The sequence below is a fragment of the Larus michahellis genome, chromosome 8 (assembly GCF_964199755.1).
Source record: "Larus michahellis chromosome 8, bLarMic1.1, whole genome shotgun sequence".
Lineage (NCBI taxonomy): Eukaryota > Metazoa > Chordata > Aves > Charadriiformes > Laridae > Larus > Larus michahellis.
Genome location: NC_133903.1, coordinates 25,213,494 through 25,229,906, shown reverse-complemented (window position 1 = coordinate 25,229,906; position 16,413 = coordinate 25,213,494). Strand labels below are relative to the sequence as shown.

General features: G+C 50.3%; 1 protein-coding gene across 3 annotated transcripts in view; it reads left to right on the top strand.

The window, feature by feature from the left end:
- RXRG (retinoid X receptor gamma) overlaps positions 1-16,051 on the top strand; it is a 40,123-nt gene extending 24,072 nt beyond the window's left edge. For 2 of the 3 annotated variants that reach the window (XM_074597289.1, XM_074597291.1), the window contains exons 2-10: positions 3,615-3,874; positions 7,072-7,216; positions 7,916-8,095; positions 11,792-11,952; positions 12,682-12,811; positions 13,421-13,553; positions 14,312-14,403; positions 14,631-14,736; positions 15,588-16,035. In XM_074597289.1, coding sequence (XP_074453390.1) covers positions 3,615-3,874; positions 7,072-7,216; positions 7,916-8,095; positions 11,792-11,952; positions 12,682-12,811; positions 13,421-13,553; positions 14,312-14,403; positions 14,631-14,736; positions 15,588-15,735 — 1,355 coding nt within the window. In that variant the 3' untranslated portion in view covers positions 15,736-16,035. Of the gene's footprint in view, positions 1-3,614; positions 3,875-7,071; positions 7,217-7,915; positions 8,096-11,791; positions 11,953-12,681; positions 12,812-13,420; positions 13,554-14,311; positions 14,404-14,630; positions 14,737-15,587 lie in introns of all 3 variants that reach the window. The other variant, XM_074597290.1, reaches the window with a different exon arrangement.
- The last annotated feature ends 362 nt before the right edge of the window (positions 16,052-16,413 follow it).

Sequence of the window (16,413 nt, the reverse complement as noted above, 5' to 3'; positions counted from 1 at the left end):
GGGCAGCCCTCTGCTCTGCGGGGCCCCCTCGCAGCCAGCTGAATCCCCGGCATCGCTTGTCACCTCGCATTACCTGACAGACAGACTCCGGGCCCGCTTTGGTCTGTGTAAATGTCACCTGTGCCAAATGCCGCTGGAGAGGCGGGGGCGGCTGGCCACGGCTGGCATGCAGGACTGAGTCCCGTCTCCCCAGTCCCCCCCCGCTCTGTCCCAGAGCTGCTTCTCCACCACAGAGCAGCTCCTTGCTGGTCCAGCTCTGCTGCCATGCTGATGTTTCTGTTTGTCCCCCCAAATTGTGGGAGAAAAACCACGCCATCCCTGCAAACCCAAAGCCTTTCTGGTTGCTTTGTGTTAGGAGATACATGGTACTGTTTTCTACCAAAATGAATTGGACTTGCAATCTCTGCTGTTTGCACTGTCTGAGCCAGTCTGGCTCCTTTGGACTGAAACAACTTTGAGGGTACTCAACTCAGGGAATAAGTAACTCCGTTGTCAAGGATGCCTTGGCATGGCCCTTCCTGCACACCTTCTGCCAGCTGTGCAAATCGTCCCTCGCACAAGCTGATAACCTGGTAGCACTTGCATCTTATACCCCTCTTGGAGCACTCCTGTCTGAAAATGAGAAGCTGAGGGGAGTATTTCCACAGGTGTGGGGGTTGCACTTCTGCTCCCTCAGGGACTGGCTTGGCAGAGTTATCCAAGGAAAGGCCTGGAAGTCAAAGTTTGGACCACCTTGCAGGAGTGGTTTGCATTGATTTACTTATTTGTTTTTTTTCCTTTTCTCCTTTTTAAAGTAGGGTTTGTATTACAGTTTATAACAAATGGATGAAATTGTTCATTGGTAAAAAGAAAGTTAAAATTGATTGGGTGTGTTTTGGTTTTGGGGTTTTTTGACCAATAGGTTTGTCCCAGACCTGGCAGGACAGCGTGGTCAGGCACCTTGGGAGCAACCTTATTAACTCTGTTTTGTGTCATCAGGCTCTGGTAGAGCCTGGCTTTACACCCATGTGCTCTCCTGTAGCTTTTCTCATTTATCTGTCCATCTCTACCAGCAAACACTCCTTCATGCGTTCATGTGTCCTCTTTGGTGTCCCATTGCTGGGTAAGAAAGGAGGCACAAGCCCTCCAGGCTTCATGGCTTCAACCTTTGATCCCATCCTGGGGACTAGGAGATTCCCCTGGCTGTAGCCCTTGAACACAAGCACACCATGGGGCTTGTCATGGCAAGCAGTCTCCTTGGGTGAAAGCCTTGCTCTGGCTCCATGAAACCTGGAGCCTTTCTAGTGGAGAAACAGTGGTGACAGTGTTTCTGTAAGGTGTTGCGTAAGTGCAGACAGTTAAATAACTCTCCCGGAAGTCTTTTCTTGTTGGTTTAAATCTTCTTCATGATGCTTTCAAAATATGCCCTTTTCTGTATTAATGGAAAAGGATGAAGAATTATTCTTCTCCTTAGCTGTGCCGATGTGATAGATTTCTGCCCAATCTCCCCTTCAGTGGCTTATTTTCCAAGCTGAAGAATTCTCAAAGGCAATGTTGTTTATCTAGTTGTTTAAAGAGGCATAAAACCAATTTCTTTATAAGTTTGTGCTACAGATGCTGGAGAGAACTGCATGCTATGGTACCAGACTACTCGCAGGTGATGAAAAATGCACTTGCTTTTCTTTGAAGCCGATAATGGCACAAGTCTGGATGCTCCTTTTAAGTCCCAGAAAACAACCGAGGTGCTTCTGTGAGCTCAATGCTTTGGTAAGGTGGGGGCCGGGCAAACAACACATCTTCTGCCCACTGCTAAAGGCTCTTCTGGCAGCTGTCTCTAGGGTGAACGGCTTTTGCACTTGGAAGCCGTTACAAGGTAGGGATTTTGCTGTCTACTAACAGAAAACAGGCTGCGTGCCTCCATGATGGTGGCAGGGGGACATGGGTGACTCTCTTCAGCAGCAAGTGGGAGGCCTGGCTCTGCCTCCAGACCGCCTCGCTGCCTCCAAGGCTTCTACTGCTGTCATTGAGCCGGCTTCCTCTTGCTGCACATCGCTTTCCCACTGGGAGAATTGATCCAAAAAGCCAAAGCAAGAATTGACAAAGACCTTTTCTCCCCCTCCCTCTGCAGAATTAAGTCTGAAGTGGGTTGATAACAGCAGATCGAGTCCTCCTTGACTCTGACAAATGTCTTTAATGTTATTCAGCAAGCTGACCTTTTCCCGTCTTTATTGTGCATCTTCCCTTTGAATCAGATTTGATTGTTACTTCAGGTAAAATAACAAACACTGTCACGTAAATAACTTTGCAATAATGTTAAAAGGAGGATAAAAAACCAACTCCAAACAAACAAAACACCAAAGCGCTGCCTTACTTGCAAATGCAATGGGAACAAGAATCCTCCGTGCCAGCCATGGAAAACCAACTGCGTGACCTTCCCAGACAACATCTTTGCATTGCTACTGCAGGGAATGGTCTCCTGTGCTGAAAAGCCAACAGAGGAAACAACAGTTCATTGAAATGTTAACAACAGCTAATGCTAACTGGGGTTGGTAAATTCTAGGGGAGGGAGAAAAGGTCATATAAATCCTTAAAATACAGTTAGATACATAACCGTTCAGGACTAGTGGGCATTTCATGCCCAGATTCTCTCTGAATATTTGAGACTGACGTTACAGAAGGCAGTGTTAGGCCTTGGGTGAGGTGTTCGGCCTCAGAGGCTGCCCTGAAGTGGCAACGATCAAGGTTATATTGCTTTTCTATGCCACATCTTCCCCGGCGGGGTTCAGGGCCAGAATGATCTCATGGGGCTACTGTGAGGCTCAGTTTGGCAATGTGCGCTGGAGCCCTTTATTGTAGAAGGAGGAAACTCCCTTCCCTTGTGACTGTGAGATTGTCTGCCTGGGCATGTCTGCGTGGCCGCAGTTTCTGCTCGACCTCGTACTAAGTGAGGAAAAGTAGTGGACAAAATATTTTGTGGGTGCCTTGTCCTGTCATCTGTGTTGCTTGCACGTCGTGGGCAGTTTCTGTCCTGTGTTCCTCTAGCTCCTCCTGAAGACGCTGGCATCAAGTTTTGAGAGCTGGAGGAACGTGTGAAATAGCATGGTGGGGAAGGTAAGGGAGCGGGAAAGGGAAGAGCTGAGCCATGGGAAGAGAAAGAGGAGCCTGCTGAGCACGATGCCTGAGCCATTGCAGGGAGCAAAGGTGCTTATAAGACATGGGGAGCATTTTAGGGTTTCCAGCCTGGTTGGTGGGGATTTCATGGTTTCAGATGTGCGCTGACTCTAGAGCCAGCTTGGACAAAAGAAATGGGATCTCCGGGAACACTTCAAGAGACAAACCAGCCTGAGGCAGGCAGGCAGTGGTGTCTTCTTCCAAGTCAGCCAAGACACTGAAGCAGTGAAGGAACATTTGATTATTAAGTATTAGCTTCATGATATGTTTTGTTGCTGTGTGTAACTCTATTTCCCATACCATAACCAATGTTTTGCTCTTTCCCTTTATAGCATAAGGCATGTTTGCTGGTTGGCTTTGAGCCTTGGCCAGCATCTAAGCTGACACAACCAAGGCCGGGCAGCTGATCGTTGTACAGCCAACCTTGCTCACAGTGTATGTAATCTTTGTGCTTTTCCCTGTAGATTCCCCTGTTCATGCCAGCTCCACATCTATGAGCCCATCGTCAAGCCTTTCCACGGGAAATTCAGTGGACGGGCACCACAACTACCTCGAGGCCCCTGCAAACGCCTCCCGGGCGCTGCCGTCCCCCATGAACGCGATCGGGTCTCCAGTGAACGCGCTGGGCTCACCGTACAGAGTCATCGCGTCCTCCATCGGCTCACACCCCGTCGCTCTCTCCTCAGCCCCGGGCATGAATTTTGTGACACACACCAGTCCGCAGGTAGGTTAACGTGCACACTTGCTTTGCTACCACTCGCGGTGCTCAGAGACTGGGGTACAGCTCAAACACTTGAGGGAGTGGGTTGGCTGTTAGAATCTGGTGTGTTTTGGCCACTTAGGGAGGTCATCTGTAAAGAACAATTTCCAGCATGTGAATCTTTCTACATAAATCACCATGGCACAGGCACAGAGAAGACACCTGTATATATTTCAGAATCCCTTCACAGTAAGGGCAGAGAGCTAATTCCCAGGTCTGTTCTCACCATGGGTGTGATCCAGTTCCCCTCCGCTGCATCTATTGCAGTGTGTATAATTACTGTACATGGAAATAATCGGGATAGCTGAGGGCTGCAGCATGTGAAGCATTCCCCTTCCTCCTGTAAAAAGATACCTGCTTTGTTTCATTATTTGGAAAGGAGACAGACTTTCTAGAGAGAGACAAATGTTACTGCTAAATGCCAGCCACATACTGTGTTGCATATAAACTTTGCCTGAAGAAAAATGAAGCGCTCCTGTCCTTACTGCCTGAGCTCACTCAGGTGCTGAGGTTTCCCCTTCAGACGGGGAGGATGCCCAGGGCTTGGGGTCAGTGCCTCCCCAGAGCCATGGATGGGCTGGGAGCCTCCTGGGGTGGCTCTGTAGGCTAGGGACAGGGACGCGCTGCCCCAAGAGCCAGGCACCTCCTCCAGCATGGCTGGGACCAAGGTGGCAGTGTGGGATTTTGGTCATGTGGTGAAACACTCTGGGAGTGCAGATTTAAGTAGAAATTCTGCCTTTTATTAACAAGACTTTGTGTTTTATTAGTGGGACCTGAAGGTAGGGAGTGCTCAAGAGCCTCATGGCTCCTGCTGAAGGGGCAGCAAGGAGATTGTCTCTGAGCCCCAGACCCTGCTGCCCAGTCTCCACAGTCTATCTGAAGCTCTTCCCAGTGCCTGCCACCAAGGCTGGGAGAGGATGGTGTAGGGAGGCCCTTGGAGAGGTCTTGAGGGATTTGTCAGGTTTGGCTTACCTTTCACCAACAACCTCAACTCCTGCATGGGTCTGGGCTGTCTGCTGCAGGTGTACTGGGCATCCTTCTTCCCCTGGCACCACCCAACTGTTCCCCATTGACCCGACAATATTTGTGCCTGTGGCATCCCAGGCAGGTAATTGGTGGTGGTGGAGCTGGTGGCAGCATTGGCTGCATGGAAACCTTTGCTTTGGGGCTGGGAAGGCTCCGGGAAGTGGTTTCCCCAATCCAGGCACCGCACCAAGTTCCCAGCTCCAAGGAACGGGTTTCATTTGTGTTGCCTCTAATGCAAGGAGACAGCTGGGCCTTGGGGATTCGGCAGGGAGGCCGCTAATGGATTTGGGTTCAAGCAGTTGTTCCAGTTATCATCCATGGTTGCACTTAACCTGCAGAAGTCAAGCTCCGAAGACACTGATGGCTAGAACTCCCCCATTTCTCTCTCCATATGCACCCTCTCTCCCTGTTATTGTCTCAAAGTGCAGCCAGAGAGAAAAAGTGGTACCTGAGCTCTGAGTAACATTTTAAACCATAAAAGGTTCCTCCTGGCTCAGCATCTTGCCAAGAAGTTTCCAGGGTAAAAAAAGTGGCTGGACACTTGTGTGGAGGAAGGGGTTGATTTCTCTCTTCCTTGGACCAAGTTTGGATTTTGAAGCATTAAGGATTTACAGCTGCCCAGTACCCGGGCTGAGTCTCCACTGGGGAGAGCGAGCCTCTGGGTAATTTTTTCCTATCACTTTTATTTTCCAGTGCAGCAAAACAAGCTGGCTCCTGACGTGGTAACTTTTGCTGGATAATTTGTATTTTCAATGTCATCAGCCTGTTGAAGCTTTCAGAATGAAGGGACAGGGCTGAGAGAAGATGAAAACAGGCTTCATCTTTTTGTTTTTCTAATGACACTTGCAAAAATCCCAAGGGGATGAACCCTTCTTGTTCTTTGCTGAAATGCCCTGTGGAAATTATTATACTTTTTCATGGGAAATGGGCAGTTTCTCGGAGCAAACGGAGAACTTGCAACAACATGCGTGAAACAACAACATGCATGAAGTTGAGTGGCTCAGATATTATGGAGACTGTAATGAAGGCTGTAGCTGGATTTTTCACCCAAAGCCTTGTTTTCTGTCCCTACTTCTGCCCTCGTGCTGGGAAGTCAAAATTTAGCTGATAAATTGCGGCAGCTGTTAAAAACAACCTCAGTGATGAAGAAACCATCCCCAGTCCTCAAAGCATGGCAATGGGAAAGATGATTTGATGGTGGTTTTGGAGAGATGTTACTCTGCCTAGACAATTTTTGACAAGATGTGCTCAAAGGCCCTTAATCCTCACTGCCCTGCCAACAACAGCTCAAAAGACAAATAGCAATAAAACGAAGCCCTCAGCAACATCAGGCTTGGGTCTCTAATCGATGTCGGTTTGTAACCTTTAACTTGCAGCAGCCGCGAGCAGCTCCTGGGGATCTCAGCTGGGGGCTCTGGGCCGTTCGCCTGCATCTCGCTGCAGCTGACTTTAGATGCTCAGCTTGCTCTCCCTTATTTTTTTTATTTTTTTTTTTAATCTGGCATCACCGAATCTGCTCTGTTCTCCAGCCTGTGATAGTGTTTGGGAACCTGAGTCCCAGGGAGTGACCAAGATGTTTTCATGCATTTATGCAGATTTGCATATCACAAGTCAGGGAAGCTAACCCACTTAGCGCTTACTTAAAAAAAATAAAAAAGAAAACAAACATCATTATAGCTTCTCCGGCCATGCAGCAGTGCAGGTTTAACTGTAACAAATCGCCTGGCTCCTTCCTTACTAAGCTGTTAGCATTCGAGGTCACAAGCAGCCAGTGATCAGCATCCTGTAATGAAGCGGGCAGGATCCCACCAGCGCTGTCGCTTGGGGGCTGTAACTGAGCAGCTGAGGGTTGCTGCCTGCCCTTTTCCAGCTTTGCTTAGTCCTGGCTTTGGTTACAGCATCAGGGCAGGGTGAGAGGCAATATCTGCTACCAGGCATCTGCTTAAACCCCTCCAGCTGGATTCACCAGAGGATGTCTGTCTGCCCATGGCAGCCCCATGGAGTGGCTGGGGATAAGCTTGTGGGACGAGCCCAGCAGGGGCAGCAAGGGAGGGGTCAGCTCAGTTTGGGGTTGGTTTCATTGAGGTGTATGAGTCTCGACCCTCTAACCTGTCTTGTGGCTTCTGCTTCTGCAGCTCAACATCCTGAACAATGTCAGCAGCTCAGAGGACATCAAGCCTTTGCCAGGTCTCCCAGGGATCGGGAACATGAATTATCCATCTACAAGCCCAGGATCCTTAGCCAAACACATCTGTGCCATCTGTGGGGACAGGTCCTCGGGTAGGAGGTTTTCTTTCTTAGGGAAAGCTTTGTGCAATGAAAACTCCCCTGACGCTCTGAAGCAAAGCTCACGCGGGAGTGAACGCTGCGGAGGCTCGCTGGGGCCATACTGGCACTGCGGGATTCATAGCTGGGTCTGGCTCACCCAAGGGGGAGGCTGTCTGTTTTGCAGATTAGTTGCCCTATGCCCAAAAGAGAGCAAACCTAAAAGCCATGTGCATCTCCCTTATGTGTATAATCTCACTTTACATTTTGTCCCTGTTTATCAAAGGTAAATATATCAAAATCACTGTTGTCTTATTTACCTGTGCTTTGTGTTAGCTGGCCTTTGCCTGTGCCTAGGTTTTTCTCTCCTACTCCAGAGACCTGCAGCCTGGCCATGCCTTGCACCCCCTGCTCCATATCAGTGCACCCCATTTGCTACCTATTCTGCACTTGCACTGCACCTAAGATGTGGCTCCATATCCTTCCCCTTCCATATCCTTGCAGTCCCTCCTTATCACAGGAAAGCAGCAGTCTTATAGTTTGACTGCTGCTGGTCACTATTCCTGCTAAGAGCCACTAGAGCCAAGTCCAGCCTGCTAAGGTGATACCCTGCAGCCATTTTTTTCACCTTTGGGGTTGGTTCGAGCTTTTTCTATGCCGTAGGGAAGGGCAGATGCCTGCCTGCCCACTGATGGCCTGCCCTTGCCTCCCTAGGGAAGCACTATGGGGTGTACAGCTGTGAGGGCTGCAAAGGCTTCTTTAAGAGGACAATCCGGAAGGACCTGATCTATACCTGCCGAGACAACAAGGACTGCCTCATAGACAAGCGCCAACGCAACCGCTGTCAGTACTGCCGCTATCAGAAGTGCCTCGCAATGGGGATGAAGAGGGAAGGTACGTGTGGGCTGGTGGAAGGAATGAGCTTTTAGAAATTTTCCTTACATTCATTAGGGCGAATCTGGCTCTTGGTGGCCCTCCAAGGCTAGAGCATTGTAAAAACTCACGCTGACAGCCTCAGGGCATTTTTGACCTCGTTTCGTAAAGGAAATGAGGATGATGAGGAAGCTATTGCACTGTAACTTTTTTCACATCCCATCTAAACACACATACTGGTGACTATTGAACCTGTTAACAAATTTTGACCCAAGCTTGCGTTTAGTTAGTGGCCCTTAATGGCCTGGACCCCTTGTACCCCTGTAAGCCTTTGCTGTGGGCAGCACCCAACAGTGAGGAGTCCTGCAGCCTGCTTGTCTCCTGTGTGAATAGAAACCTCCTTTTTTGTTTGCAGCTTCCTGGCTTCATTTGTCACCTAATTCTTGCACTGAAAGATGAGGGTGGATGATTTCTTTCTATTTTTTATTCTATAGTTCTTTGTCATTTCCACTCTTAACCTCACCTTTGGTACAGCTCCCATCCTGTGGTGGCTTTGTGCTGCAGGAGAGAGCTGTATGGAAACGGTTCATGCAGCCTCTCCCATGCTCCACATATGGGAGTGGAGCAATCCCCAAAGGACCGTGTTTCCGGTACAAACCACCAAGTGTTGATCTGGTGCAAGGATCCAACCTGAGGCAATTGGACTTAAGGGATTTTGCACTGACTTGGAGGAAGCCTCCAAAGAGCTGCTGAGAGTGACACATGTCTGCTGTGCGTCCCGCAGCCCTTTCTCTCCTCCCACGCAGCTCCAGAGAGTGCGAAGATCTTTGTAAAAGCCACCACTGAGTGAATCTCTGCTGCAGGCAAAGAAAAGCCCAGCGGCATGGGTGTTTATCTGTCTGCCTCTGCCCCCTGCAGCTAACTGCTCCCTTGGTAGAGCAAGGGCTGCCGAGCTGTATTGTCTCCCAAATTATACTGACAGATGCAAGGTCAGGTAGTGACAAGTAGCACAGCTTTTAAACTGCTTTTTTCCCCCCAAGATAAAATAACTGTTGTGCCTGCAGGGTTGAATGCCAGCAGGCAGTGTAGCTGTCCCTTTTGGTGGCCACACTGTCCCTCTGCAGAGCGTGCCAGTTGCTCCCTGTGCAGGAGGTCAGACAGTGCAGGGCAGAGCCTGGGGGGGAAGCTGTAACGCTGGGCACAGGCTGAGCCTCATCCCATTCCCTGTACCATCATCAATGCTGTGTTTCCTCGACTGCTCAGGACCGCAGGGGCCTGTCAAATGCCAGGCTTGAATCAAAAACCTAATCCCAGGCACAGCTTTCCCTTCCAGCTGGGTGCAAAGTGGTTCAGAGGACCAGGGTGTCAACACAACTTTCCCTTTGCAGAGCCTGAAAACTTAAACCCCAGGATCCTGGTGGATCCTACAGGGGTTTGGCTGCAATAATCACAGGGGCTTTCTGGGAGCTGCAGAAACTGGGGACAGATTGCAGCTTGAACAAGGAATCCTGGATGAGTTTGGGGGCTGAGGCATGGGACTGGTATTTGCTTTGCATGCTCACTCTTCCACTAAGATTTTGATGACTTCAGAAACACTTCCCTGGCTTCTTCCTGTCCACTACCCTAAAGAGGACAAATTCTTCCCCCATCTGTCTGGCACATATGTGCGTCCTATGTTGCCATCCCTCGCCAGTGCCAGCCTGGATGCTCTGCTGACCCATCTCCTTGGGTGCTGCCAGTTCCCCAGCAGCTGGGCAGTGCTGGGAAGCACATCCTCCCAGCAGGCAGAAATGCAGGGAAGTGCCGAGCACTGCAAAGTGGTCCTGAGTCTCGGTGCTGAGGAACCTCCTGTGGTTTGGCCCTTCCCCTGAAAGCACCCTAACATAAGGCAGGGTAAGGCAAGGGCTCATTTCCTGACACCATGGCGAACAGCAGTGCTGTAAAGACAAGTGGAAAGGAAATCTCCTGGTGCAAGTATCTGACCTACAAGCTTGTCACACCCTTCTTCCAGCAGCACTTACCTGTTTGAGAAAATGGGGATCAAGTTCCTCCCGCAGGCTTGTTGTGAGCTGTGGGCTTGCTGAGCTGGCCCCTTCCTTGGTGTCCCCTGGTGCTTAGGCAGATCCCCTCTCCTCTTAAAGGTGCCTTTATCCCTTGGCCTTGGTGGTTTTCACCCTCCTCTGGATACTGACTGCCTGGTGCTTAACTAACAGGTGGGGGAGCCATTAACCTGTTGGATAGCGAAGCACTCACGTCTGTGGGGCGGGGGCCAACTTTGCAGCCACCTTCTCCCCCACTGAAGCTTTCATTTCAGGTGTATAAATGCCTACAGCTCGGGACAGGCTGTTCTGTGGGACCAGGCCAGCTGCATACCTGTCCCTTAGGGGCTACGGGGCACTTTGGGCCCCTGCTTGCTGCTGTAGGCTGTTTTTTAGCCTAGAGAAAAGGAGGCTGAGGGGAGACATTATCACTCTGTACAACTCCCTGAAAGGAGGGTGTGGAGAGGTGGGGGTCAGTCTCTTCTCCCAAGTAACAAGTGATAGGACAAGAGGGAATAGCCTCAAGTTGCGCCAGGGGAGGTTTAGACTGGATATTAGGAAAAAATTTTACACCAAAAGGGTTATTAAACATTGGAACAGGCTGCCCAGGGAAGTGGTTGAGGCACCATCCCTGGAGGTATTTAAAAGCTGGGCAGACGCAGTGCTTAGAGACATGGTTTAGTGGTGGTTTTTGTCAGAGTTAGGCTGATGGTTGGACTTGATGGTCTGAAAGGTCCTTTCCAACCTGGGTGATTCTATGCTCACACAGGGGAGCGATGCTGGCAGGTCTGTAGTTTTGGGACGTTTCTCTCCAGCAATGAGCTAAACAATGATATTGACACCTACTGGTCAGGTCTTTTGGCTTGTTTGTTGGTTTTGCTTTGTTTTAGCAGGATTTTCTTATTTCCCTTTGGAATTTCTCCAACAAAAATGCGCACCCAGGACTTCTCTTGAGCACAAGGCTTAGCATACTGTGTACTCGTGTCCTACACGGACTTGTCCTCCACACACCCAGCAGCCCTGGGAGTTAATAACAGATCTGGAGAGAATTTCAGTGATTAAGTCAGTAGATATTTTGGAAAATGTACAGAGGTGGTAAAAGAGGGGCATCTGAGGTGCTTAGAAGTGCTTTCTAGTGGGGAGGGCAGGGAAGAGAGGTGGTCAGGGGAGAGGTGATACCAGGACTGGGCCAGGCTGGGTAAGTGATTGCTCAGGAATGAAGCAAGCAGCATGTGTGGATCCAGATGGGGGTGAGGGACCATCTAGCCCTGCTGCTGGATGCTCTGGCTGCCACGGGACTGTTTGAGGCACGCTGTAAGGACAGCAAACCTCAGTGTCTGGGTGCTGGGTCCCTCCTGCTTCCTCCAGCATCTAGTGACAGCTGAGTCCAGGCTGCCACCTGGAGGTATCAGTTCCTCTTGCCTCTATTCTGGAGATTCATACCTTGGAAAGAGCAACTTTATATCAAATTTGGAGCCTACTGTTCTACAGCAACCCCAAAGTTATTGGGGGGTGGTGGGGATAGCCATTTGAATGGATATACATCTGAAATAGCCATTTATTTTCTGTTCTCCCCCTCCTGAGGGGGTTTCTCATCCCTCCTCCCAGATGCAATGGGACCCACTGTGAGCAGGTAGGTGTTGCTGTGGGTGTAAAGAGCCGTGTTTCTGTCCTGCAGCTGTGCAGGAGGAGAGGCAGAGGAGCAGGGAGCGGAGTGAGAATGAAGCCGAGTCCACAAGCAGTGGCAGCGAGGACATGCCTGTGGAGAGGATCCTGGAAGCTGAGCTGGCAGTCGAACCCAAGACGGAAGCGTACAGCGACGTGAACACAGAGAGCTCAGTAAGGGGCACTAAAATCACATGCAGCTCGAGATGAGGGCCTTCACGGCGTGATTTGAAAGGACAAACCCCATGTGAACGGCTGGCATGTTGCAAGGGCTTTTTGCTTTGTAGTGCCTAAAAATCCCCAACAATTGTTCTTTTGAAGCTACTCTGAATAACAACTGGAAAACAGCCTATGCGTTATTTTCCTAGCAACTTTTTTTCCAGTTCCCTTTGGTTTCAGTGAGTAGATATGGCAATAGGTGGATGCCAGAGAGCCTGAACCCTGTGCTGGCTTCCACAGTTGCACAGCTCTGGGCACTGCTTGTCTGTCCCAGGGACCAAGACTGCAATGGAGTTGGACACAGCAGGTTTACTGCCGTGGTTTTACTCTTTTGGATAAGCAGCCTCTGAACAGCAGTTTTGATGGCTTTTAGATGTGCTCTGGGAAGCAGGACTGCAGCCTGCCATGTAGGGCTTGCTTTGCAAAGAACAGCAAGCAAACAGAAAAGTCTAGCAACCAGCTGATTTGGCTGGTTGTAGAGGGGATAGTAGTAATTAATATCTTCTCTTTTCAACAGTGCACAGCAGTGATTATTGGCAATCTGATCATTTTGCTTGTGGCTCTGAGTATCGTTAACTTAATCTGATACCATGTGCAGTGCAGACAGCAATTACCAAAGATTTTACATTAACAAATTCTCCTCTTTTCCTCTGCTCTTTTCCTTTTGATATCACTCTTAATTAGACAAATGACCCCGTCACCAACATATGTCATGCAGCTGACAAGCAGCTTTTCACACTCGTTGAGTGGGCCAAGCGAATCCCCCACTTCTCTGACCTGACTCTGGAGGACCAAGTCATTCTTCTCCGGGCAGGTAACGTCTCCTACCTGTGGCCTCTGGGGCTATTCCTGGTGTCCCTGTCCCTTCTCTGGGCTGCATGCCGTGCCAGCCAGGCTGGATGGTGAATCCTGAGCTGATTGATCCCTGCTGTCACAGGGCAAGCGACCCATCCTGAGCCATGCTGAGCGGTTGGCAGAGGCTGTGGATGGAGCAGTGGAATCTGTGGTTTGTTACCCTCTTCATACAGACATGTTAGGAGGACTGGGGGAGAGGGAATAAATGTGTCTTGTTAATGGAATTCTTATAACTACAGAACTTGCTATGTGTGGGGCACATTAGGTGCAATGTGCAAAATGATGTAAAGGGGTTGCTGATGCAAGGAATATGTTTTTTTTAATGAGGAAAAAACGGCATCTTGCCCCCCTCCTCCTCCTCCTCCCTTTTTTTTTTTTTTTTTTAGCACTTTGAGTATTTTTCTGCACATTCCTTGCTGCTGGAAAGGGTGCAGTTGGTACCCGGGGTCCCATCTCTCCTGTGAGCTGAGTCTGAAGCCAGCAGGGAGAAACCAGCTGTGCTGCTCCATGTGGAACTGGTATTTTTTTGCTGAACTACCTCTTGTGTCCCACACACCTCCTCTTGCAGGCTGGAATGAGCTGCTCATCGCCTCTTTCTCCCATCGCTCCGTCTCGGTGCAAGACGGCATCCTTCTGGCCACAGGCTTGCACGTGCACCGCAGCAGTGCTCACAGTGCTGGTGTGGGCTCCATCTTCGACAGGTACGTGGCCTGTTTCTGTCATCCTCTAGCAGCGGCAGCCAGGCTGGCTCTGTCTTTCCCCTCTGAATAGAAAACATGTCCTTAGTGAGAACTACAGCAAACTCATGGTGATTTTGGTTTAGCTTAGAATGAGGAGGGGACACTTGACTGGCTTAAAAACCAAGAATGGGATGAAAGCGCCTTGGAAATGGATTTGCAGAAGCAGATCCTTGGTTGGATGTGCAGGGGGATGAATGCTTCTCTGCCTTCCCTCTAAGAGTTTGCCATAACTGGATCTAGAGCTAATACTGATCAGCAAGAGCTTTAGCTGGCAAAGCCTTAAACCCCAACTTGCTCGTATAACGACTGCACGCGTACTGTCCGTGCCGTGCCTGCTCCCTGCCTGGTCACTGTGTGACCACTCTTACACAACTGGCATGTGTAAGGGTGGTGCCCATATTTCACACAGTGAAATGGGGAGGAAAAACCCATATGGTTTTCCTCAAGTTGAGTGCAAATTGCTCTCCATAGTCCAAACAGAGCACAGAGGGCATCGGCTGAGCAAAGTAAGATCGGAAGTGAATTTGATGCTCAGGTCCATGAATACTGATGCACATGTAGAAGAGCAGTGTGTGGCATGGCTGTCCCTCAAAGCTGCCTTTTCCTGCAGAGAGGAATTGGGGACATTCCCAGTGCCTGTCACGGATGCTTTTCTGCCCTCAGCCTTGGTGTCAATCCCTGTCTCTGATCATCTGCTCTCCCATGTCCCCCACATGCAGGGTTCTGACAGAGCTGGTGTCCAAAATGAAAGACATGCAGATGGATAAGTCGGAGCTGGGGTGCCTGCGAGCCATTGTCCTGTTCAACCCAGGTAAGTCTGAGGCCTGGGGCAGTCCCAGGTGACACACATGCCCTCAGGGCCATGGCAGGTCACAGGCGGGAGTGCTGTGGCAGTGAGCGTCAGGACTGCAGACAGACTTATCCCAGTCCCTGAGTGCATGATTAAAGAGAGCTTGAGTCCTCTCCCACCCATGGACGTGGTAGAAAGGTCTCCTCTGCAGTGATTTCTTCCCTACCTGTATTCTCTCCCTCGTCCAGATGCCAAGGGTTTGTCCAGCCCCTCGGAAGTGGAATCGCTGAGGGAGAAGGTCTATGCCACTCTGGAAGCCTACACAAAGCAGAAGTACCCTGAGCAGCCGGGGCGGTGAGTGTCCCCAAGCGTGGCAGGCAGCACAATTCCCATCTTGGAAAGAGCAGACTGAGGGAGGGGTGACGGGGCCACCCTGGGCTGGAGCCCCAAGAAAAGGAAGGGCAGGACACCAGCCAAAATTGCCAGAAGCAGCCCAGCTCCTGCAGGCTGGCATGTCCTCTCAGTGCCCTAATTCTGGGCCAGAGCCTTTAGGGTCCTGGCAAGATGCATTTTCTTGCTTTTCAATCCAATCCTACCCTCTGCTGGCCAAGCTCTCGAAACACCGGCAGCAGGATCCCTCCTCATCACCGCCAGCCAAGTGAGGCGCCCACAGCATCTTCTGCTATTTTTGGCTCTGGATGTGGCTGCGGAGCGCTGTGAGCAGGGTGTGGGGAGGGGGAGGCAGCCTGCCCGCTGTCCCCCCCCTCCTCGCAGCTGCGGCTCCAAACAGAAGGCAGTGGCTGGCAGAGGCACTGTTGAGGGGTTGTGCACCCTCTCAGGGGGCCAGGGACTTTTGAAGGCTGTCTCAAGAAGGATTTCAATGGCACCATGGAGATGCAAGTCACTAGTTTAAGTCTTGGCTGAGAAGGCAATCTAGACATTTTTTTTTTTCTTCTTCATGGAAGTTTTAAAAATGCTAAATTCTGTTTTGAAAAGGTACATATTCCCCTCCACACATGAAGAGAAAAACGCTTATTCCTCTGCTTTGAAAGCATAAGGGAATCTAAGCTAGAGGACTCTCCAAGGCATTTTTGGGGGAGCATTCGGGCTCTGCTCTCCTGTGGCCCTGGTGCTGGCTTGGAAACTCGTGGGAGAGGGTGGCCAGTGTGTTCTGCATGCCTCTGACTCTTCTCTCCTCCTTCCAGGTTTGCCAAACTCCTCCTGCGCCTCCCAGCGCTGCGGTCCATCGGGCTGAAATGCCTGGAGCACCTCTTCTTCTTCAAGCTGATTGGGGACACCCCCATCGACACCTTCCTCATGGAGATGCTGGAGACACCCCTGCAGGTCACTTGAGGGTCTGGTTCCACTATGGGCAGACCCTGGTTCCCCCTGCCCCTGCACAGCCTCCTGCCCCTCTGCTCTGGGCCTACAAGAGCTCAAGAGATGTCCTCCACCCTCTGCTCCTCGTCAGTGGGATTGTTGTGTTTTTGTACAGCTGTAAATCACCCCCTCTAACCCTCCCTGGCCTGGCTGTAGGGGGTCACAGATCCTCCGACCAGTTAACCAGTCCCTTGCCCCCCTGTACAGATAATTGCTTTAAATTATTTTTTCACTCTCAATAAAAGCCAACAAAACAAATAAAATAATACATGAGAGAGGCACTGATTGGACCTGGTAGAACAGTGTCCTCTTTTGTCGCAGGTCTGGCTTGGGATGGGGCTGAGGGACCTTCCTGAGACTCTTGGGCAACCCAAATCAGGGCAGGAAGATCACTCAGGATATCACTGCGTGTGCTGATGGGCACAGTCCTCTGCCTGAGAGAGAACAGGTATTGTTGCTTCTTGCACCTCCTAAGGAAAGACCTAGAGAAACTTGTTGCTTTGAACCGGAACATTTTGTTCTACCGTCTTAAAAAGACATTCTTGGAATTTTTGAAGTAATTGAAAAAGTACATTAAAAAGTCAGCATTTTTTTTTTTCCTGAGCTAGTCCAGCCACTGAAAGAAGGACCAAAATTTTAATCCAGGTGGTG